This window comes from Ctenopharyngodon idella, chromosome 1 (assembly GCF_019924925.1).
Source record: "Ctenopharyngodon idella isolate HZGC_01 chromosome 1, HZGC01, whole genome shotgun sequence".
In the NCBI taxonomy this organism is placed as follows: domain Eukaryota; kingdom Metazoa; phylum Chordata; class Actinopteri; order Cypriniformes; family Xenocyprididae; genus Ctenopharyngodon; species Ctenopharyngodon idella.
In genome coordinates this window covers 3,133,817-3,157,659 of record NC_067220.1, presented here as the reverse complement: position 1 = coordinate 3,157,659, position 23,843 = coordinate 3,133,817, and the positions used below count along the sequence as shown (strand labels likewise).

The window sequence follows — 23,843 nt, the reverse complement described above, 5'->3', positions numbered from 1 at the left end:
ATGAAACGAGCCGCTCAAACCTCTCTGTTGGGTTTGTCTCCTCTTTCTCTCAGCTTTGCCTCCAGTGACGCCACCTCTTTCTTCAGCTGACAGATTTCACTGATGAAATCCTCAATATCCAGCATGGAAAGATCAGTTCCTACTGATTTACAGCAGATCACATCCATCTGCGCTTTCATGCTCAACATCTGAACACAAACACATCATGATTACTAAAAGATGCATTCATAATGAACTAACACACATTTAAATTCAAAATGATTGTTTACATACAACTGAAACAAATCACAGATCAATACAGAGCTGTTTATCATGGTTAAAATATGGCTACTGTAGTAAAATAATAAGACATTTGTTATGGTTATGTAGCAAAACCATCCCTTAATTAACCATGGTTTTGTACTACAAATACAACCAAAACACCATGGCTATAGATTAACCACGGTTACCACAAATTAACCATGATTTTACTGCACGAACCAGAGTTTAAACATGGTGTTTATAGTAAAACTACGGTTATACAAATGGAAACACAGCGTCGGTTACTATACTCTTTTTCATAAGGCGAGCAGCCGAGGTAAAGCCTCATTAAAAACTAGTCAGAAAAGTAACAACAAAAAGCACACAAACAGCTAAAACGCATAAATAATGTTAAACAAATTAAACACACCGTCTGACAGGGCTCCAGTCTTTCTTTCTTCCGTGGTTTAAGAATGACACAGCGCCTCCTACAGTACGAGCGATGGGCTGCGTCCGAAACCACATACTCAATGAGTATAAGTACTTCATAGCAAAGAATACTCTTTGTTAATAGCCATATCCCGTTGAGTATGAATGCGATCCGGATCTCATCCGCCATGTTGACGTTATCATGTGACCTACGACGTTATCACAAGAGTACTGTAAGTCACTTTAGATAAATGCATAAATGTAAATGTGATTTTTGTAAATCCTTTTTTGTAAGCATCTCAGGCACAAACGCTCAATAATTTCTTAAAGTTTACTTTTTTCAAGGTACTACTATAATATACATGCATACACACATTTCATCCAGTTTCTATTTGGAGGCATAAAGGGTTAGTTATTATTTACTCGCCTTCACGCTGTTAAATCTCTGTGTTCATATTTTTTTTCTTCTTCTTTAAGGTGATTTTGATTAAGTTTGTCCTGCTGGTTTCTGGCTTCCAGAAGCTTCATGACATTATTTGATGATGTTTTTGAAGCTTATGAAAGTTGGGCTCCAATGTATGAACAGAAACCAGCAGAACAAACTTGACCAAAATCAAATCCTCAATGTCTTTTGGTCTTTTTCTAGATGCTCTCGCTGGCTCTGGGCTTACGGAGGATGAAGAGACCACAGCAACATCTGGTCCAGATGAGGCAGTAAGGGCAGGAGGAGTGATGGAGGGTCTCAACCGGCTCTACACCATTTCCAGGATCTGCTGTGGCTCTCCATCCTCAGTGCTCACACCAGTCTGAGGACATTTTAGATCCTACAAAAATGCACAAACATCATACATTTTTGGTTTTTAATACTCACATTCGACACCCACGTCGCTTTTCTCCTCCGAGTTCGATTATGACGTATCCTCTCCCGTGGCCTCCTGGGATAGAAAAGAATCCATCGGATGAGCACTCAAATCTGGGCGGAAGCAGTAGGCCATCCGGGAACTTCTCGCCTATTCTTTTTATGAATACTGAGGTTTCGGACATACTCCTTTCAACTACTGTTTTCTCCTACTATATAGTAGGTAAGTAGGCATATTCGGACACACTTTAAGTAGACGCACGTCCAATTCTCGCGAGAATTAGTATGTCACCCAGGTAATTCTCGGCTACTCTTTTTTAAATACTAAGGATTCGGACATACTTATTCGCTCACCTACTGCTTTTCCCCTACTATATAGTAGAGAAGTAAGCGGTTTCGGACGCAGCCATGGAGTTTGAAGAGAAGAAGCGAAGGTCCGGCTGGTTAGGACAGCTTCACCAAACCTAATTTCTCTAATTAAAAATGTGTATTTCAATGGCATTGCCAAGAGACGGATATCATATCTTTAACGTAATTATTAAAGAAAGACATCAATAAAAGAATGTTAGTCAATCATCCAGTATCATACCATTTTTTTGTCATTGGTGTTATCTTACTACTTTTGCAATATTAAAGGTTTTCATGAAATATTTCTCGATCTTTTCAGCATATGCAGTCAGAGTTACAAAAAAATAATAATGGAACACAATTCAATGGATGTAAAATTATTATCATGTCACATATGAGACATTTTATTTAATGAGACAGACAATAAACAGTAACACCACAGACACAATGAATCACCAGTGACGTATACATAAGACCAAAGATCCATATTCTTCAACTATAATTAAATAGATGAGACTAAATTGTTACATTTGGCATACAATGAGACTTATCATTAACACTTAGTGAAAGATCATAAACAACATTTTAAATCGCTGCTTCTCAGCTGCACTCAATTTAGCCACACCTGACCAAAGGAGGATTGACCATGAGAAAGAAAAGTTAGAATCACAAAATATTGTGCTATTTTAGGCAAAAGAACTAAATGAAAAGCTCTGAATAAAGTTTATCTATAAATTGGAGTCTGGTGGTCCTGATCACCAGCGACAATTTTCATGAAAGATCCATTTTACAAAATGGCTGCTGCAAGGTATCAAACCACATGTTGTCAATTATAATATTCTCACTAAATTAAGTATTTTAATCCATTTGTATTCTAATGTTTTTTTAATTCCCTAACACTAAAGTAGGTCATACCACTGAAATATGAAATCATGAGATAAATGAGAATATTTCTGATAACTGAAAAGAGACAGTGGACTTTCCATGGGCCTTTCTTCATAAATCCTCAAGAAATAGAAAAAGAGAAGTCAAGTGATGTCGTCAGTGTGATTTTTATTTCAAAATAAGAGATTTTTGTTGAACAGTAACACCAGTGACAACTCCAGGGGACCACTGCTTTCAATATACAGTATGTTTTATAATATTTGTTTGGCATTTTGTTTTGTTTTTTGTCATTTACATTATACATTTGATAGTTATGTATACATTATTGTATTTTAAATGTTAGAAAAACCTGTTTCTGACCTCAAAGTAAAGCACTTTCCCTCTGTACATGACTGTGGGGACGAGGGCTTCTGTGGTGCTAATCTATATAATTAATTAAAAACAAATATTGCCACATTGACGGCTCAAGAAGGTGTAATTGTTCAAATAACATTGTTTCATTTTAAAATATAAAGAAATTGTAGTACTAAAGTGTTTTTCAAGTGTAATATTTCTGTAAAGGCTAGAGACAGAAAAGTGGACATTTCTGTAGAATGACCCATATCTATCTATCTATCTATCTCTCTCTCTCTCTCTCTCTCTCTCTCTATATATATATATATATATATATATATATAATTACATGATGAAGCTATGATGATTCTGGGTCAGCGTGTTTCTTCTGGTGACTCTGAAGACCCCATTTAAAAGTGAATCTCTCGCCGCAGATGGAGCAGCGGTAAGGTTTCTCTCCTGTATGCATTCGCTCATGGACCTTCATGGCACTTGAACGAGCAAAAGCCTTGTCACAATGTGAGCATTTAAAAGGTTTTTCTCCTGTATGAGTCCTCCGATGTATTTTTAAGTCACTTAGCATATAAAAACCCTTCCCACAATCGCTACAGTGATACGGTCTTTCTCCAGTGTGAACTCTCAGATGAACTTTGAAAGAATATGGACTAGCAAAGCTCTTCCCGCAGTAGGAGCACAGATACGGTTTCTCTCCGGTGTGAATCCTCTCATGGGTTTTCCGGTGAAATGAATGATGGAAACGTTTCTCACAGTGTGAACACTGATACGGTTTGAAATCAGAGTGTATTTTTTGGTGCAACTTTAGAGACGCTGAGTCCTTAAAGGTGTTCCCACATTCACTGCACTGATACGGCCTCTCATTAGTGTGCATGAGTAGATGTTTCTTCAGAGTTGATCCCTGGTTGTATCTCTTGTCGCAGTGAGGGCACTGGTACGGCTTTTCACCTGTGTGGATTCTCTTATGCATTGAAAGATGTGGTTTGGTGCGGAAATATTTGTTACACACGTTGCAGTGTAAAGTCTTTTCGCTGTGTGTGTTTATATGAGCTCTCATACTATAAGGAGTGGTGAAAAAATCCTTCCCGCACTGTTCACAGCGAAACTCCTTCTTCACGGTGTGCTCTTTTGAATGAAGTTTCCTCTCTTCTAAATTAGGAAAGCTGATGTCACATATCTTGCAGGTGAAGTCTTTCTGTTCTGTGTGTTTTCTCTTACGTCTCGCTAAAGTTTCCTGTTTGCTGAATGTTTTTCCACAGGAGAAACTCTTCCTTGTCTGTCGCTTTTTGGATGTAGAGGCAGTTTCTCCATCAGAAGATGAACCAACGTTGTCATCTGAAAGGAACATAATGGGCATAAAATATCTAACATTTTCAATAACATCTAGAGCTGAACAATCAGTCAAAATAAAATTTAAATTGATATGTCTTAGTGCGGTTATCAAACTGCAAAGATTGCACAGTAAATTCCCCGGTGTTAAATTAACACCGCTCTGTGTTCATATGGGAACCACCAGAGTGTTACAAGTAACACTGAAGCAGTGATAGTGTTAATTAGATGATTAAGTGATTGAGTGATGATTGTTTGATTATTGAAGACATCTGATGATAACAAGCAAAATCACTGAAGAAAAGAGAAACACCAGAACTACAACTGACTTCTAGCCACAGCCTAAACTCCGGGATACACTGCACGATTTTTGGCTGTCCCAGACGACCAAAGATAGCCTACAATCATTTTCTGACAGTGTCAGAAATTCAGCGTGATCATCGCACAGTGTGTTTGCTGCTACGACCTACGTCTACTGACCAGCCAATGAAAATGCGACATGTAATCAACGCGACATGGAGATAAAACTTAAAACTGCTTATCTCTAGCTAGTCTTCAGCACACATACAAACTACAAATGCCAAAGTGTGATTCAACATGGTTTTTTGTTTACCACTAGCGCATGCTGATGTTTTAATCTTCTATAGAAATGTGCATCGTAGCCTACGAGTCAGTCTACATGCCTGTCGTACCCAAGTTTAATAGATCCATGTTGCAGACTGTGATTTGTAATGATCTTATAGGATTGCTAAAATCGTGCAGTGTATCGCAGGCTTTAGGCTGGCCACACACTTGATTTTAAGCCCGATGTGCAACCCCCAACGATCTGGGGGATGTGGCCTGATTCGAGGCTTCTCTCGGCTGACTTTTTGTCCAAAAGGAGAACCAGCTGACAATGTTGATGATCATCCATTTGTTTTTCTTCAGAAGTCACGTTTGATCTCGCGAGTCTCCTAGAGATCTCGTCTCACTGTGAAAATGTTACAATTGACAGGTGAGTGGTCTCTCAGTCTGGATAAATCTTCTAGTGTATGAATTTGGAGGATTATAATGAAACTGCCCTGCGCACTGTACTTTTGGCAATATAGTGTAAGAAGTCGCCAACTTTATGCAGAATCAATAGCTACAGACCTCCAAACTTTGTGTGGCCTTCAGATTAGCTCAAGAACAGCGCGTAGAGAGCTTCATGGAATGGGTTTCCATGGCTGAGCAGCTGCATCCAAGCCTTACATCACCAAGTGCAATGCAAAGCGTCAGATGCAGTGGTGTAAAGCACGCCGCCACTGGACTCTAGAGCAGTGGAGACGTGTTCTCTGGAGTGATGAATCACACTTCTCTGTCTGGCAATCCGATGGACGAGTCTGGGTTTGGCGGTTGGCAGGAGAATGGTACTTGCCTGACTGCATTGTACCAAGTGTAAAGTTTGGTGGAGGGGGGATTATGGTGTGGGGTTGTTTTTCAGTGGTTGGTCTTAGTCTTTAGTTCCAGTGAAAGGAACTCTTAATGTTTCAGCATACTAAGACATTTTGGACAATTTCATGCTCCCAACTTTGTGGGAACAGTTTGGGGATGGCCCCTTCCTGTTCTAACATGACTGTTAAACATGACCAGTGCACAAAGCAAGGTCCATAAAGATATGGATGAGCGAGTTTGGTGTGGAGGAACTTGACTGGCCTGCACAGAGTCCTCAACCCGACAGAACACCTTTGGGATGAATTAGAGCGGAGACTGTGAGCCAGACCTTCTTGTCCAACATCAGTGCCTGACCTCACAAATGCGCTTCTAGAAGAACGGTCAAAAATTCCCATAAACACACTCCTAAACCTTGTGGAAAGCCTTCCCAGACGAGTTGAAGCTGTAATAGCTGCAAAGGGTGGGCCAACTCCATATTAAACCCTACGGATTAAGAATGGGATGTCATTAAAGTTCATGTGCACATAAAGGCAGGTGTCCCAAAACTTTTGGCAATATAGTGTATGTCTGGGTCTCCCACAGTTTTAAAATTGGTTAAGAATTTAAAATAGTCTAGTGTGTCCCAGGCCTTAGAGGAAATCTACTGAAAAGACATGAAATCTCTCTTATTACAAACTAGACTGTCATTTGTCTACAATTCTTTATGAGTATTAAAAGAGGTTTAATGTTGATGTTTTATTGAAAATATTTGGTCACCATTACGATGATCAGTGTTCCCGTTAGTTGGGTAGTTTGACTCGACTTTTTTGTTGTCTTTGTAAAAGTGTTTATACTAAAACATATTTTGTTGCAAAGGAAGCCATAAACAAAGATGATCATGTGTCATGTGATCATATATCTTTCATCATCAAAAAGAAAAATGACTTACTAAACTCATCACTGACCAAAAGTGGTTATTACTTACTAATAGATTCTTACCAACAATACTTTCATGCCAGAGTTCAAACTTTCTGAATTTTAATTTTTTAAATACATCGTGAGGGAAAAAAATTAGACACACAAAAATCAAGAATCAGCATATGAATCTCAAAAATGTCGACATACTTCATGCTGCAATGCATGATGGGAGTCATGAGTTTTATACTATTGTGGCTCCCAGCATGCATTGCAGCATGAAGTATGTCACCATTGTTGAGATTCATATGCTGGACCCGGCTGCATGAAACCTCTTAAGTCAGGGTATCCCTAAGGATAAACTTTAAAAGCGTTGCAACAAACGTCTTAACCGTCACCCTCACCTAAATGCGTATTACGTGTTTAGTCTATCCACCTTATTTTTCAACACGGAAGTACAGTGTTTTCTGTGAATGTGCGAGACTTTATTAGCCGCTATAGAGAAATAATGAGAACAATATCAAAGTGCAGTAAACTGTAAAAATAAGGTGGATAGGCATGTGTATGAACTAACTACTTTTCTGAGATGGGTTTTTGGTCATTTTAACAGATCTGTGTGGATGGGGATAATTTTGATGATGTTTTCATCTGTACAATGAAAAAACTTTGCAGTTTTTAGAACATTGTTGTTGTGTAAACATACCCTGTGTGTGATGAATACACCCCTGGTTTCACAGACAAGGCTTAAGCTAGTCCTAGACTAAAATGCATGTTTGAACTGTTTTACGTGAAAGCAACTTGACTTGCACTGACATATCTTAAAATATGTCAGTGCTAGGGCTGCCATAAACGATTTTAATACACTGGTTAATCAGTATGATTTGTTTGATTATTCCAATTTAGCAATTAGTTAAAATATTGAGCCATACTTTAATAAATAAAACAAGGAAATCACTTCAGCTTTTGAAAGTGTTTTTAATGAATTTTGAGCCAAATGAACACACCTTCAGGTTTTCTTTCCTCCTCAGAAGTCATCAATAGTCTGTGACAATGTTACAATGTTAGTACTATGTTATTAAATCTGGGAATTGTAATAATAACTTTTTAATAAGAGTAAAAATATGAATATGTAATACTTAGGGGTGTAACAGTACACAAACATGACGGTTCGGTACGTACTTCAGTTTTGAAGTCACGGTTCGTTACAGCATGGTGAGCAAACAAATTTTTTTTTTTTTTTTTTTATTAAACAATGTTTTACTGAACCAGCTGTGTCTCTGTCTTTAAATTTATTCAATTATAATTAAAATTTTCTTAAGGAGAAAAAAATCTATTTCTGCCCAAATAATTAAATTCAGTTGCTATTTATTTTTAGACATAATCATCAACACTCAAATAATAATAAAAAAAATGTATGTATTGTAAGCATGTAAATTACACATTACGCCGTTTTATTGAAGTCATTCTGCGGTTGAAACTCTGATTACATTAGAGATGGCTTAATTTCACTAAGTTGTACTGTATCTTTCAACATACCTTTTGATGTTCATTCATGTTTATTTTGTGTCATAATAGAAGAAAAAAGGAAGATAACAGGTTCATGTGCCGCTTGACCTGAGGCACTACAGCGATATGTCATGGCACATTAAAAAGCGCCAAAACCACATGTATTGTTTGAATGACAGAATTTAAAATCTGAGACTTTGTTTTATATCAAAAGTAACCTGATCTGTCTCATCTGTCGGTGCATTGTCTGTGTCCTCTTGCTCTGCTATGTATCTTTCACTGTGTGAGAAAATGGACGTTTTATGCTATGTTAAAGTCCCCATGAACTGGAAGTTGCAAACGACTTTTCTCCAGTGTTGTGACGTATTTCCAAGTGAAACAGGAATATTGAATAGAGGGCAGGGTTTTACTTTAGCGCTCCTCCTCTCCATCTCTCTCTCATAGCAGACTAACGGTTGGAGGGGAGTGGTTTAAGAGTTAACTGACGTTTGACGGCTTGGGTTCCAGACCGGAAGTATCTTTTCCATTCCAGACCAGAAGTATCTTTTCACATTTTGATTAAAGATTACCACGACAAACAATCTTTTCCTGTGTAGTAACTTGCACGGATTAATTGTTCACCAAAAGACTAATAATATGCACTAACAAAGTAATTAACAAACACTTTACAATAAGGTTCATTAGTTAACATCAGTTAACTACATTAATATGAACTAATAATGAACTGCATTTCTACAGCATTGATTAATCTTTGTTAATGTTAATTTCAACATTTACTAATACATTATTAAAATCAAGAGTTGTATTTGTTAACATTAGTTAATGTACTGTGAAGTAACATGAACAAACTATGAACAGCTGTATTTTTATTAACATTAACAAAGATTAACAAATATAGTAATAAATGTATTGCTCATGGTTAATTCATAACAAATGAACCTTATTGTAAAGTGTTACCACAAATTCAACACAAATAAGATGCTTGAACACATGTAAGATCCAGACAGGTGAAACAGATTATTTTTGTAAGTTTGATTCATAAAGACATCGCTTAGAAATTAATAAATGTATAGGCATCGGTATCGGCGAGTACCAGAAAAAAAAGTATCGGTACTCGTACTAGGTCCTTAAAAAATGGAATCAGTGCATCCCTACTGGTTATAAAAGGAAGAAACATACCTGAAGGAACAAAGTCATCATCATCATCATTCTGATCTTCATCATTAACTTCATCATTATTCTGATATTCATCTTCATCCTCCTCCTCCCCCCAATGGCTCTGTTGTTGTTCCTCTTCTGTGTTTTTTTCTCCTCTGCTCCCTTCATCATCATCTTCATCATTCCCTTCATCATCATCATCCTCATTATTCCCATCATCCTCCTCCTCCTCCTCCTCCTCCTCCTCATGTCTCTGTTGTTGTTCCTCTGCTGTGGTTTTTTCTCCTCTGCTCTCTATCAGGTTCCTGCAGTCCACCAGTTTGACGGAGCACATCTTCAGCGGCGTCTGCAGCATCTGCTGTTCTCCAGCGTTACAGTCAGAGGTTTGATCAGCGGATCCATGATCCTGAGCGTCAGTATAACACAGTAAAGTGAGGCTGAGCTCTGAGTCCTGTGTGTCTCTGGATCTCCAGACTGAATCCTGAGCTTCTGTCCCGTCAGTCACACACACTGAAACCTTCTCCAGATCCTGACAAACACAAATAAACAACAACCTGTTGATATTAGCCTCATTACTCAGCAGTTATCTCTAGTGGTTATATTGGTGATTAGATTAGATACTGTTGGTTTAATTTGAGATGTGCATAAGAAGTGAGAAGCTAACAAAACTTTGGTTTGATTGATCTGAAGGATGAAATGAGCCGCTCAAACCTCTCTGTTGGGTTTGTCTCCTCTTTCTCTCAGCTTTGCCTCCAGTGACGCCACCTCTTTCTTCAGCTGACAGATTTCACTGATGAAATCCTCAATATCCAGCATGGACAGATCAGTTCCTACTGATTTACAGCAGATCACATCCATGTGGGCATTCATGGTCAACATCTGAACACAAACATCATGATTACTAAAAAAACGCATTGATAATAAAATGACACTGATTTAAATTCAAAACTAAAGCTTCAAGCAGCGATGAAAGGGCCCTCACACACGTGCCACCGCCACCTGATGGCTTTAGGAAAACAGCACGATGGGCATTATACATTTAAGTATATAAATGTAGGAGGACTACGTCAGTCATTTGTATTTGCCACAATTCCTGCTACCAGCTCAAATACACTCTCTCAATTCCAGCTACCTTTTGGCATGTAGACTCTTCTCAAACACATGAAGTTTGGGGAAGGTTGGATATTGTTTGCCTGACTTACAACAGCTTCCTTTTTCATGGCAAAACATCAGACTTTGTCAGGCCGCCACAGACACGCCCTTCAACGAAATCTTAGCAATGTAACATTGCTAAGGCCTTAAGATTAGACTAACCAAATATGATGTTAATCTAGTTAAATCTCAATGAGGGGTTAATCTCAGTGTAAAACATGACATTTGCTGTTGCCTGCAGGTGGCGCTATGACTGTAACTGAATATTGGCATGTCTTCAGGCAAAGGACTCTTGTCAAACACGTGAAGTTTGGGGCAGATCGGACATTGTATGCCCGAGTTACAACAACTTCCTGTTTCATGGTGAAACATCGAATTTTGGCAAGCTGCCACGGGCACGCCCTTCAGTGAAAACTCTAGATCTTCGCAATTTAACATCGCAAAGGCCTTAATTACCAAATATGATGTTTATCTGATAAAATCTCTGGGAGGAGTTCATTAAAGTACAATCTCTGGAAATGGCAAACACTGCAAAAAATTTTGCAAAGAAAATTCAAAATATCTCACTTCCTGTTGGGTTTTCAGATTTTGCACCCAGGGACTTTTTTGTAGGTATTGGGCTGTTACATGTGTCTACCGAATTTCATACTTGGCCATGAAACGTAGTGCGAAGGGCGCTTAATTAAAATATTGTAGGTGGCGCTATCGAGCCATTTTGCCACACCTAATTCTGAAACCCATCAGACATAAATTTTCACCACTTCTGACACGTGGGCAAAATTTCATGAGTTTTCGAGCATGTTTAGGCCCTCAAAATGCGATTCATTTTAGAGAAGAAGAAGAATTGACTGAGCAATTACAATAGGGTCCTCACACCATCGGTGCTCGGGCCCTAATGATTGTTTACACAACTGAACAAGAGCAGAACTAGAACTGACTTGTTATTAAAGGGGACATCAGATGCCCATTTTCCACAAGTTGATGATTCTTTAGGGTCTTCATGAAATCTCAGAAACATACTTTGGTTAAAATTTCAGAATGGTTGTGTAAAACAACACCCTTTTTACCTTGTCAAAAACAGCTCTGTTCACAGCGACCCGTTTCCGTTTCACAAAAATCCCAAGTTGCTAACATTAGGGCAATATACACATAAATTTGCAAACGGAGGTTCTTACACAATAACACCAACTGTAGCAGTAAGCAGAAAATAAATCGGCTAGTCTAACGGTCTACCGTAGCACACGGGGCAAACCGAGAAAACATTCTACATTAGCGACACACTTCGCATGCTATATTTGCCCTGTGACTTAGCCCCCCTCTCCCCCATATGCTAAGGTTAACCCTTATAGAGTCTTGTTGCACTCTTACTTCAATTTAGACTGTTGATAACAGCAAATTCATCTTTCAGAGATAAGCTACTGTAACATACGAATAACGTTAGCCAACCTTATTGTGGATTGTTACTCTCACAATTTCCTATGAAAATTAACATTAGCACATCTACAAGCAACTACCTCAGATGTTGCCGTTTGCTAGCATCAAGGTTAATTTCATTGACAAATAATTTTGCGCATCTACCACACTGTCCTGCGTGGTAGATGCGCACATTTGAATTGTAACACACTGGTCTACTCGGCGGGACGTAAGTTGGCAATGGCATACACTTGCTGCATATCTCATGAAATATTAAAAAATGTAAACGTCTGGGAAAAAGAGAACAGCAGACATATAAATCTGAAAAAGTATAACGACACAAAAGAGAGCTCTATTCGGTGCCTCTTAGACAGCCTGCAAGTTCTGAATTGAGTTCTCTTTGAGTCTTTTCACACCTGAACACATTATGTCAAAATGTTAGTTTTGGAGAGCATTCACATAAACAATCAGTTATGACTTAAGAAAACGTAAACACTCTCTCTGAGAATTTCGAATGTGCATCAGTGTATTGGATCCTGGCATTTGGTCTTAAGGTGACAGCAGCCTAATAATCCTGCTGCCGTCTGTGGCCTTAAAGGGTTAGTTCACCCAAAAATGAAAATTATGTCATTAATTACTCACCCTCATGTCGTTCCACACCCGTAAGACCTTCGTTAATCTTCAGAACACAAATTAAGATATTTTTAATAAAATCCAATGGCTCAGTGAGGCCTGCATTGCCAGTAAGATAATTAACACTTTCAGATGCCCAGAACTACTAAAGACATATTTAAAACAGTTCATGTGACTACAGTGGTTAAACCTTAAAGGGATAGTTCACCCAAAAATGAAAATTTGATGCTTATCTGCTTACCCCCAGGGCATTCAAGATGTAGGTGACTTTGTTTCTTCAGTAGAACACAAATGAAGATTGCGATTGCGAAAAACATGCACAGACAAATCCAAATTAAACCCTGCGGCTCGTGACGACACATTGATGTCCTAAGACACGAAACAATCGGTTTGTGCGAGAAAACGAACAGTATTTATATAATTTTTTACCTCTAAAACACCACTATGTCCAACTGCGTTGCGCATCTGGTTGGTGAGGTCTGAACGTGCTCTGACAACGGAAGTGATGTCTCACACTCATTTAAGTATACATGCGAGACATCACTTCCGTCATCAGAACGCGTTCAGTAATTTGGATTTGTCTGTGCATGTTTTTTTGACTCTTATAGATTGTGTTGCCACTGACATGCATTATACGACTGACAGACGGCACAGTTGGAGTTAAAAATCATCATTTGTGTTCTACTGAAGAAACAAAGTCACCTACATCTTGGATGCCCTGGGGGTAACATCAAATTTTCATTTTTGGGTGAACTATCCCTTTAATGTTATGAAGGGACGAGAATACTTTTTGTGCACCAAAAAAACACAATAACGACTTTATTCAACAATATCTAGTGATGGGTGATTTCAAAACACTGCTTCATGAAACTTTACGAATCTTTTGTTTCGAATCAGTGGTTCTGAGCATGTATCAAACTGCCAAAGTCACGTGATTTCAGTAAACGAGGCTTCGTTACGTCATAAGTGTTTCGAAACTTCAATGGTTCACGTGTTTTAAATATGTCTTTAGTTGCTTTCTGGGCATTGAAAGTGTTAATTATCTTGCTGGCGATGCAGGCCTCACTGAGCCATCGGATTTTATTAAAAATATCTTAATTTGTGTTCTGAAGATGAACGAAGGTCTTACAGGTGTGGAACGACATGAGGGTGAGTAATTAATAACATTATTTTCATTTTTGGGTGAACTAATCCTTTAATATCAATCAAACAACAAAAGACAGAGACAATCACTCACTGCTCTTTAATAACTTTAATAAGGATAAATTCTATATAATTTATACAAATAAATATGTTTGCTTGAAAAAATAATGTTGTATGAAAGTTGTTATAAAGAATGAATATATTATTCAGTGAAAAGATAACCACATGTTCTTTAGAAGTGGTTTTATTATGAAAAGTGTCTGTACTGGATGTTCAAAATTTAATATCATTCATACTAACAGGTTATTAGATGTTTTCTCCAGGAGTATATAATTTCCAAAAAATTTTAGAGAAATTCTTAATTAATGCACTTACAATGTAACTAAATTTTAACGAAATCTAAAATTTTATATTTAGTCAATTAAAACTAGACAAACAATTCAGATGACTAAAATATGACTAAAACTAAATGGCATTTTAGTTAAAAGACTATGACTAAAACTAAATCAAAATTAACACTGGCTAGCATAAATCAAAAGAAACACACACCAGAATTAAAGAAAAGAGTTTTTGCCCACTTGTTCTGGGCAATTTTCTTGAAATATAAAATCAAGCCATTTTGCTTTTGTTTCCCCTGAGGTTGGGATTCGGTGCAAGGACGCCTATGAACCTTTACAGCCGAACACAGACAAGGTTTAAAATTTCATCCAATGTCCCCTTAAAAGAAAATAACATTTTATTTCTGAGAATATCCAGAAATATTTATTTCAGATGTAAATGTGCGTAGGAGTGTAGTTTCAATATTGAGCCAGCACAGAGTGGGAATATTATCAAATGTTATAATATATATTACATAATAAACATGAAATTGACAGATTTCAACTCATTTCTCTCGAAACTGTGAAAACTTGTGTCTAGTGTCTAGCTTTGTAAATTAACCTTTGAGTTAGTACAGTAACTTTTTTTTTTTTTTTTACTACAAATATCATGGTTAAAATATGGTTACTGTAGTAAAATAATAAGACATTTGTTACAGTTGCCCCTTAGGAAAATTAAGCATGGTTTTACTACAAATAAAACCAAAACACCGTGGTTATAGTTAAACCATGGTAACCACAAATTAACCATGATTTTACCGCACGAACCAGAGTTTAAACATTGTGTTTGTAGTAAAACTACAGTTAATGGCAATCAGCGTCGGTTACTATACTCCTTTTCATAAGGCGAGCAGCCGAGGAAAAGCTTTATTAAATTCATTGAAAAACAGAGACAGAAAAGTAACAACACAAAAGCACACAAACAGCTAAAACGCATAAATAATGTTAAACAAATTAAACACTCACCGTCTGAGGGCTCCAGTCTTTCTTTAGTGGTTTTACCGGTAGACTAAAGAATGTCACAGCGCCTCCTATAGTACGAGTCATGGAGTTTGAAGAAAAGAAGGTCCGGCTGGTTAGGAGAGCTTCACCAAACCTAAATTCTCTATTATTAAAAATACTATCGTATTTCAATGGCGTTGCCAAGAGATGGATATACGATCACATCTTTACATAATTATGAATGAAAGACATCAATAAACGAATAATAGTCAGTCAGCCGGTAAAAGGAATGACCGTTAAATTTTGAATTACGCGAGTTCGCGGCTTTCTGAGGAAGACAGGCAAAAGAAAGCGCGTGCTGATTTCAGAGGCTGCCGTAAATGAAGATATATGAAAGAAAATAATTTTAAAAGTGATTTTAAAAAAATTACAAATTTTTAATGCTTTTCACACAGCCGGCCTAATGCTTAAAATGAATACTTTTTCAGCAAGGAAATTGATCAAAAATTACAATAATGTTCCAGAAGCTTAAAAAAATCCTTAAAACCCTGTATGTCAGTTTCCACATTTCATAAAGCAGCACAAGACTTTTCAACTGTGAGAGGATTTCTTAAGCAGCAAATCAATGTAGAATGTTATCTGAAGGGTAGCAACTCTGAAAACTAACTATAGCCAATCACAATGCAGCCTTGACTCTACTGAAAAAAAAACAAAACAAAAAAACATTTGAATACAGATTCAATAGAAAACTGTTATTTTAAATTATAATATTTCACAACATTATTGTTTTTACTGCACCCCATCCAGCAGAATACAGACATGGAGAAATGAAGCAGGCTGGCCACAAACACACACTCCCTGATACAAGTGGAGGTAACACGATAAATTTGCATTTTTAATTGCAATACACAGCTTTATTTGTATGCCGAGATATTACTTTGGTCACGTCGCTATGGTTACAAGTAAATAAGGACTTGACTCCCATTGCACATTCATACAGACAGTACTTAAGGCGCTACTGTAATGGGATGAATGAGACTCACTCATTTAAGTAGATTCACCAGTAAGTAAATGCAATTGTCAATCCCAAAAACTGACAGTGTTACCTTAGAACATGTTACTGTACCTGTAGTGTATTATTGGATATTCATGTCTGGATCATTTCAGCTTTGTGTATCAAAGTGACTGAGAGAAATAAGGCTCATTTCATGCAATCATGATTATCAGTATTAAATAACTGCTAAAAGAATTAGGCCTCTTCATTCTGATCAAATACCCCATAAACACACTCTTTAATCCAATATCAGACACTGATCTGCACATTACAGGGGATTTAAAGTTGTCACAAAGAAATACAGATTTTCATCCAGAGGATTTATTTCTACAAAGTAAATGATGTTCTAGAGCAGGAGGTGTCCAATCCTGCTCCTGAAGAGCCAACATCCTGCACAGTTTAGCTCCAACATGCTTGCCTGGAAGTTTCTAGTGAGAATAAAGACCTTTGCTGTGTGAAATCACCCCCTGTACCCTCATTCACTATTCCCTACATTACTCCACTAATATAGTTCACTTAAAGAGGGTGATTGAAAACGAATGTGTGATTTCGGACACTGAGTGCGGTGGAAGGACTGCTGCTTTAGCATAGTGTTTTTAAATGTAATGTTTTGTGTTGCCTCGTGTCATTTTTAGATTTAAAGAATTTGAAAAGCAAGACGTATTGCAAGTGAAGCAGGTGAATACAGGATGCAAGTGTAGTTGGAGCTGGGCATGGTTAAGATTAGAGACCACTACAGACATCAATGAGGAGACACACACTTTCTCCCTGTCTCACTTTATTAAAAGGTAGACAAGGAAGGTCATTCCAGGTATACACTCTGCATGAAGGACATCAATTATGCCAACAAAGGCTCCCAAGCAAATGGTTCTCTCAAAACTGATTATAATTGTCAGAAATCCATCTAAGATATGTTGATCATGATCTAATGGTCCACGAGGAATTTGTTGGCCTGTATGAAGTGTCTGTGACAACAGGAGAGAACCTGCCAAAGGTTCTGAAGGATGTATTTCTACATCTTAACTTATCCACCACTGGGTTGAGAGGGAAGGCTTATGATGGTGCTGCGAACATGGCAGTAAAGTACTCAGGGGCACAGGCCATCATCAAAGAGAGTCAGCCACTTGCATTTTATGTCCACTATGGTCTGCACTGTGTGAATTTAATTACACAGCATGCTTGTTCAGCATCTCCTGTTATCCGTAACTCTTTGCAGTGGGTTTATGAAGTGGGAGTGTTGCTTGCCCAATCTGTGAAAATGAATTCAGTTTTCCCAAGATATTTCAAAGTCAGAGTGGATCTGTCAAAGCCATGAGACCTTTGTGTCCTAAAAGGTGGACAGTGCACACCTGTGCCATTCGTGCTGTCCTAAACCAGTATTAGCTAATGTTACTTGCTATGGAGGAAATGGCATGTTGTCATTTTGAGTCAGCTTGCCGGGCAAATTGTGTGTTTGATAGATTTCAAAAAAAGCAATGTTTTGCTTGGGCTTTCACTTGCCTTAGAAGCAACAGAAGAGCGGGGGTGTGCTTCTCTTTAGAGCCGCTCTCAGACAGTAGATGGAATGCTAGCAGCGGTCAACTGTGTGAAGGACACAATTGCAAAAAAAGAGGACAGAGGATATATTCCAAAGAGTTTACAACAAAGCAACATAAATGTCTAACTCCTTAAATCTGTCTCCAGTTGAAATGCCCCATGCTCAAAAGCCTCTGAAACGCCTGTCTGGTCGGGGTTTAGCACATGTACCCATTTCCAATGCGGACACCTTCAGAACAGAATTTTTCATGGTCCTGGATGTTGTCAATATGCAGTTTCAAAAAAGATTTGAACAAGAGGGTCTGTTTACGGTACTCTTGAAAAGGATATTGTTGACAGGAGAGTTTGATGGTGGTCTGTTGGAACAACATCCAAAATTGCTCTGGGCTTTACTGAGAGTGCAATTAGCAATGTTTAAGTCCAAGTGTAATTATCAGTCAACTACTGAGGCTGCAGGGACTCTTCAGAATATGATGCCAACTCTTTGACCAAGTGGAAACACTTATGAGGTTGATCATTGTTTCCCCTGTCTCTTCAACAGAGGCTGCAAGAAGCTTGAGCAGTCTATAAAGATTAAAAAGGCAAGAAAAAAGACTGGTATAACACTTGACATTCTGCCCCCCTCACTTTTGAAAAGATGGCTACGCCCCTGGTAACCACTGGCCTTTACCTGCAGCAGAAGCTGCCTTTAGAGAGTTCAGTCTTATCACTGTCTGCCCTCGATCCCACTCTGAGGTCACTCACAGGCTGGGATCCACCTCAGGAAGCCGACCACCATGCTGCAACATCTCACAGCAACAAGGAGTGATGTACACCTTTAAATTGTGAGGTACAATATGGATCCCTGCTTGGTCTCTTTCAGAGAAGGGGGATGACATGTTGGATTGGTGGGCCCATGTCTTTGAATCATCAAAGTACCCAGCATTAATCAAGATTGTGAAGAGTGCCCTGTCCGTATTCCAGGGTCCTTTGGTAGAGTCATCATTTCCCCACATTCAATGCAATTCAGACTGTGAAATGTTCAGAAGGGATGATCCAAAATATGGTACGGTGGATAAAAGGCTGTGCCAAAACATTAAACCTGCAGGAGCAACAGACATGGCCAGATGTCAATGCAGTATAATGGAAGGCAGGAGGAGGTCCGAGGAGCATGGTTACCAGCAATCCAGTAGTGCTGCGGGAAGCAAGAGGGTTGCCTTGGAGGAAGAAAAGGGGGCAAGGCTGAGACATCAAAGACTATAGATATAGAAAAACAGTTCACTCCTATTAGTTATGAATGGGAGAAACTGCAATGAGCAATATGGCGGAATAGGTCCCACTTTCTAAGTAAAAGAGCCAATGGCTGATTGATAGTGTCATTGCGTCACTGCAGCTGCAGTTAGAAGTTCCGGTTCCCACAGAAACCGGAGACTCGCGCTTAGGACTGCACATGCGCATTAGCTTGTCTAGCCTGAAAAGTAAGCTTTTTTAACGCTGTTTGAACATAAGAAACAGCATTTATGGGACAGTTCATGTCAGAATTTGTTGATGATTTGAAATATGTTATTTAATTGTGAGTTTGCCAAGCAGTTTTGAGATTTCAGGATTCCCCCATTCAAATAGGGGAACTTGGTCTCGGATGGCCGAAATAGCTGCCCGGAGGCATTGAAAATATGGCCAGAGTGAACAGACTTCCCTTGAAAGGGACTTTGGAGACATGCAGCAAAGCAAAAGGAAGCAGGCCCCTGAAATTCTGGTGGCTAAACGAGAGAAGTAGGGTTTTACTTATGAGGTGGAGCTAAACACTGCAGAACAGTGGCCCTTCAAGAGCAGGTTTGAGCACCCCTGTTCTGGACACATTCTAGTTTTACAACCATAATTTAAGAAGTTCCTGTGACACTGTTAGGTGTTTTTTTACACAACCTAAAAATCATTACATGATGAAGCTATGATGATTCTGGGTCAGCGTGTTTCTTCTGGTGACTCTGAAGACCCCATTTAAAAGTGAATCTCTCACCGCAGATGGAGCAGCGGTAAGGTTTCTCTCCTGTATGCATTCGCTCATGGACCTTCATGGCACTTGAACGGGCAAAAGCCTTGTCGCAATGTGAGCATTTAAAAGGTTTTTCTCCAGTATGAGTTCTCTGGTGTGTTTTTAAGTCACTGGCATTCATAAAACCCCTCTGACAATCGCTACAGTGATACGGTCTTTCTCCAGTGTGAACTCTCTGATGAACTTTGAAATAAAATGGACTAGCAAAGCTCTTCCCACAGTAGGAGCACAGATACGGTTTCTCTCCGGTGTGAATCCTCTCATGGATTTTCCGGTGAGTTGAATGATGGAAACGTTTCTCACAGTGTGAACACTTATATGGTTTATCATCAGTGTGTCTTTTTTGGTGTAACTTTAGAGAAGTTGGGTTTGTAAAGGTTTTCTCACATTCACTGCACTGGTATGGCATCTCATTGGTGTGCACGAGTAAATGGGTCTTCAGATGGGATCCCTGTTTAAAGCTCTTCTCACAATGAGGGCACTGGTACGGGCTCTCACTGGTGTGTACGAGTAGATGGTTCTTCAGATTGGATCCCTGGTTGAAGCTCTTCTCACAGTGAGGGCACTGGTACGGCCTCTCATTGGTGTGTATGAGTAGATGACTCTTCAGATGGGATCCCTGGTTGAAGCACTTCTCACAGTGAGGGCACTGGTACGCCCTCTCATTGGTGTGTATGAGTACATGGCTCTTCAGATGGGATCCCTGGCTGAAGCTTTTCTCGCAATGAGGGCACTTGTACGGCTTTTCACCCGTGTGGACTCGCTTATGACTTGAAAGATGTTGGTTGGTGCGGAAATATTTGTTACACACGTTGCAGTGTAAAGTCTTTTCACTGTGTGTGTTTATATGAGCTCTCATATTATAAGGAGTGGTGAAAAAATCCTTCCCGCACTGTTTGCAGTGAAACTCCTTCTTCACGGTGTGCTCTTTTGAATGAAGTCTTCTCTCTTCTAAGGTAGAAAAGCTGAGGTCGCATATCTTGCAGGTGAAGTCTTTCTGTTCTGTGCGTTTTCTCTCATGTCTCACTAAATTTTCCTGTTTGCTTAATGTTTTTCCACAGGAGAATCTTTTCCTCGTCTGTCGCTGTTTGGATGTAGACGCAGTTTCTCCATCAGAAGATGAACCAGTGTTGTCATCTGAAAGGAACAAAATGGGCATAAAATATCAAACTTTTACTGTAAATTCTATACCTGAATTTTGATCAGCAGAGTTTCAGACTAACATTTGGAGGGTTATTCTTAAACCCTATTCGGACAGGACTAGTTTTCTAAATGAAGTTTGAGTTACAATCCTTATCACTCAATGGACAGGAAGGGCCTAACCTCTCCATGTTTATTACAGTGTGTGTTTTCTAGATGTATGTCTTTTAATTTAATAATTATTGATATAATTTTAATTTATTATGAAACCCCTATATAAGTACACTTTACGAGTTTATAGAAATGGCAGTTTATAATAAACCCATGTAAGTGTGCAGAGAAATCTAGACAAGTATCTTACTCTTACCTGATATTATTACACTGATATTAAAATGGGTAGTCATCGCATTTACCATGATTTGGCTCTATTTATTAATTTGAATAACTATTTTTTCGTCGGATACCTTCCATATTGAAATTAAATGAAAGCATGCCAAAGACTGGTGTGCAAACGGAAGGTCAGGTAGGTCAAAAAACACACAGGGAGAAGTGTTAGTATAATAATATAACCGAATATCACAGACATTCACATTCGGATAGGATTAAATTTTTTCAGAGGACTGTTGAGTTTGCCGAAAAACAGTAGGTACTTTGCTCTGCCATGTGTGATTTTTTTTTTTTTTTTCTCCACACAACCTCTGTAAAAATGCCAGATTCGGACAGGATTAAAATTGCAAAATACATCCGTAGCCCTATTTGGATGGTAATAGTTTCTCATAGGGACGCAAGGTATTTTCAACAATTACAGGGACTAACGTGTGATTTTAATCACCTTCTGAAACCAGAATGTCAGTATTTTTCTCCCAACATGTTTTTTGAAAAAACTTCAAGGTCATGTGGTAATGTAATTGCTGTCCGAATCCACATCTGAGTTTACAAGAGGACACCAATTCAAAATTTCAGTTTTTGAATCCTTTTTGACCACTGTGGAACACCGTACAATAATTGACCCTTCACCAGGATTTGACTGACAGGCAATCTAACCAATCATAATGCAGAATCCACCGTTATGCCCGACAAACCAGGCAGGGGAGTTAGATTGGCGACGGTGCGTGGAAACTTGAGAAATGGTGTGTACTGACCGATGTCTTTCCACAGCTGAAACAACATTCCTTCTGATGTTCATTCATGTTTATTTGATGCTATAAATGAACTAGTATGAAGAGATGATCGGTTCATGAGCTGCTTGAACTGAGGTGCTACAGCGATCTGTCAGGACCAGTGTTGGGGGTAACGCATTACAAGTAACTTGAGGTACGTAATCAGATTACTTTTCCAATTAACTTGTAAAGTAACGGATTAATTTTTCAATTTACAAAAAAATATCTAAGTTACTTTTTCACATTTATTGACTGACAGCTTTCCTGTCTCCATATTGAGATGTTGTGTATGCTGTGTGAACATGATGGTTATTGTAGTTCTAGACTAAATATGAACATGCATTTACTCCTCTCACTTGCACGAAAACATTTAGTATTCCACAAAATGAATAAAAACAGTGAAATGCAATCTTAGAATTTGTGTTGAACTTTCTTCTCCTGTATCCTATTCTTCTTTAATACAGAATGGCAGCACAGCTGAAAGCTTTGTTTGAGCTGTGCAAATGTATTTTTACAGACGTCCATGTGAGAAGCAATTATCATCTGAACAGAGCTTGTAAAACACAAATTTCTCTAATGTCCCCCGGGAAAACCAGTCCTGTCCGAATAAGGCTAAAAAAAGTAATTTAATCATAAAATTACTATTGTTTTGTATGAATATGTGCAGTTAATAATATTACATGTTTATTTATTGGATATGCACATGACAGTAAAGCACAGAGCTTTAATGAACTGAGTTGAGATGCAACTCTGCCATGTATTCAGTTTTCTATCTTGAAACTTTTTAGTTTCACAAATGTGAACAATCTTTGATAGATGAACAAATAATGATTTTGGTCATCACATTAAAAATAACATTTAAATTGGATAATATTTACAGCTTTGAAGTGCTGGAAAAAAGTGTGAAGCACTTGAAAGTCCTTGAAAAGTGCTTGAATTTCACTCTCAACTTTGTACAAAACCTGAAATGAATAAACATTTGACTATTTCTGCCACAATACCATGGTTACATGTAGCATTACTACATTAAATCCATGGTGAATGTTGGTGATTTGGTTGGTGATTGGTGAAAAGTCTTCCAAAACTTGTTTGTTTATGGCACAATGTTTCTCTTCATTTTTGTCAGCACTAACAGAGAATTCTGCTCTGAATTATTCTTGCAGCAATGTTATTAATACTGTGGCGAATTCAAATACTGTCTCACTGGATGTCCCAGCGCTGTGTAGTAACCACTGATCCATATAAATGACTGGATTGCTCATTGCGTTCTAAACTGTCAGCGGGCGGCAAAGTCACCGGAAGTGTTCGAGTGGCCATCTTATGATTACCTGCCATATTCCATAATTTTGTCTGGCTCAACCAGACATCAGTGGGAGTTAGTGTAAATAGCCTCTGCAAACAAGGTGGGCAATTTGCACTTTCCGTAAAAACAATTTTATATAACAACAATTACATAATCACAGTGAATAACTCTACTTGGCGAATTAAGTTGTATGCGGTATTGAGATTTCAGAAGAAACATTTTGACAGCCAATCTGATATTCACTACTACAATAAAGAATAGGGAAAATCCTGACTTTAAACAAATAACCAATTTAATGTTCAGGATGTTTGCATTGTAAGAATGTACAAGGAGACTTCATATATAAAAATGCTGACTTGTTACGTAATGTTTTCTCAATAAAATCAGATGATTTCCTATCAATAGAATGTGATTAAATACCAATATGGTGGCGCGGTGGCTTCACTTTTATGACGCCATGAGCAACCACGAGTCATTTATAGATCAGCGGTAGAATCTGTGTGGCATGATCAAAATCAGCCTGCAAGTGAAACTGTTCTGAGCTCACGC

At 38.3% G+C, this 23,843-nt stretch overlaps 1 protein-coding gene across 20 annotated transcripts in view; it reads right to left on the bottom strand.

Annotated features, from left to right (window-relative positions):
• Window positions 1-23,843, bottom strand: part of LOC127508133 (zinc finger protein OZF-like) — a 99,294-nt gene that overhangs the window by 10,779 nt on the left and 64,672 nt on the right. For 7 of the 20 annotated variants that reach the window (XM_051885879.1, XM_051885871.1, XM_051885887.1 and 4 more), the window contains one exon: window positions 15,637-20,828. The exons of 3 other annotated variants lie outside the window; for them this stretch is intronic. In XM_051885879.1, the coding sequence (XP_051741839.1) occupies window positions 19,585-20,828 (1,244 nt within the window). In that variant the 3' untranslated portion in view covers window positions 15,637-19,584. Of the gene's footprint in view, window positions 1-20; window positions 189-670; window positions 810-2,912; window positions 4,445-4,466; window positions 6,335-9,430; window positions 9,939-10,120; window positions 10,289-15,093; window positions 15,170-15,636; window positions 20,829-23,843 lie in introns of those variants that run through there. 10 more of the 20 variants (XM_051885952.1, XM_051885943.1, XM_051885933.1 and 7 more) reach the window with 7 other exon arrangements.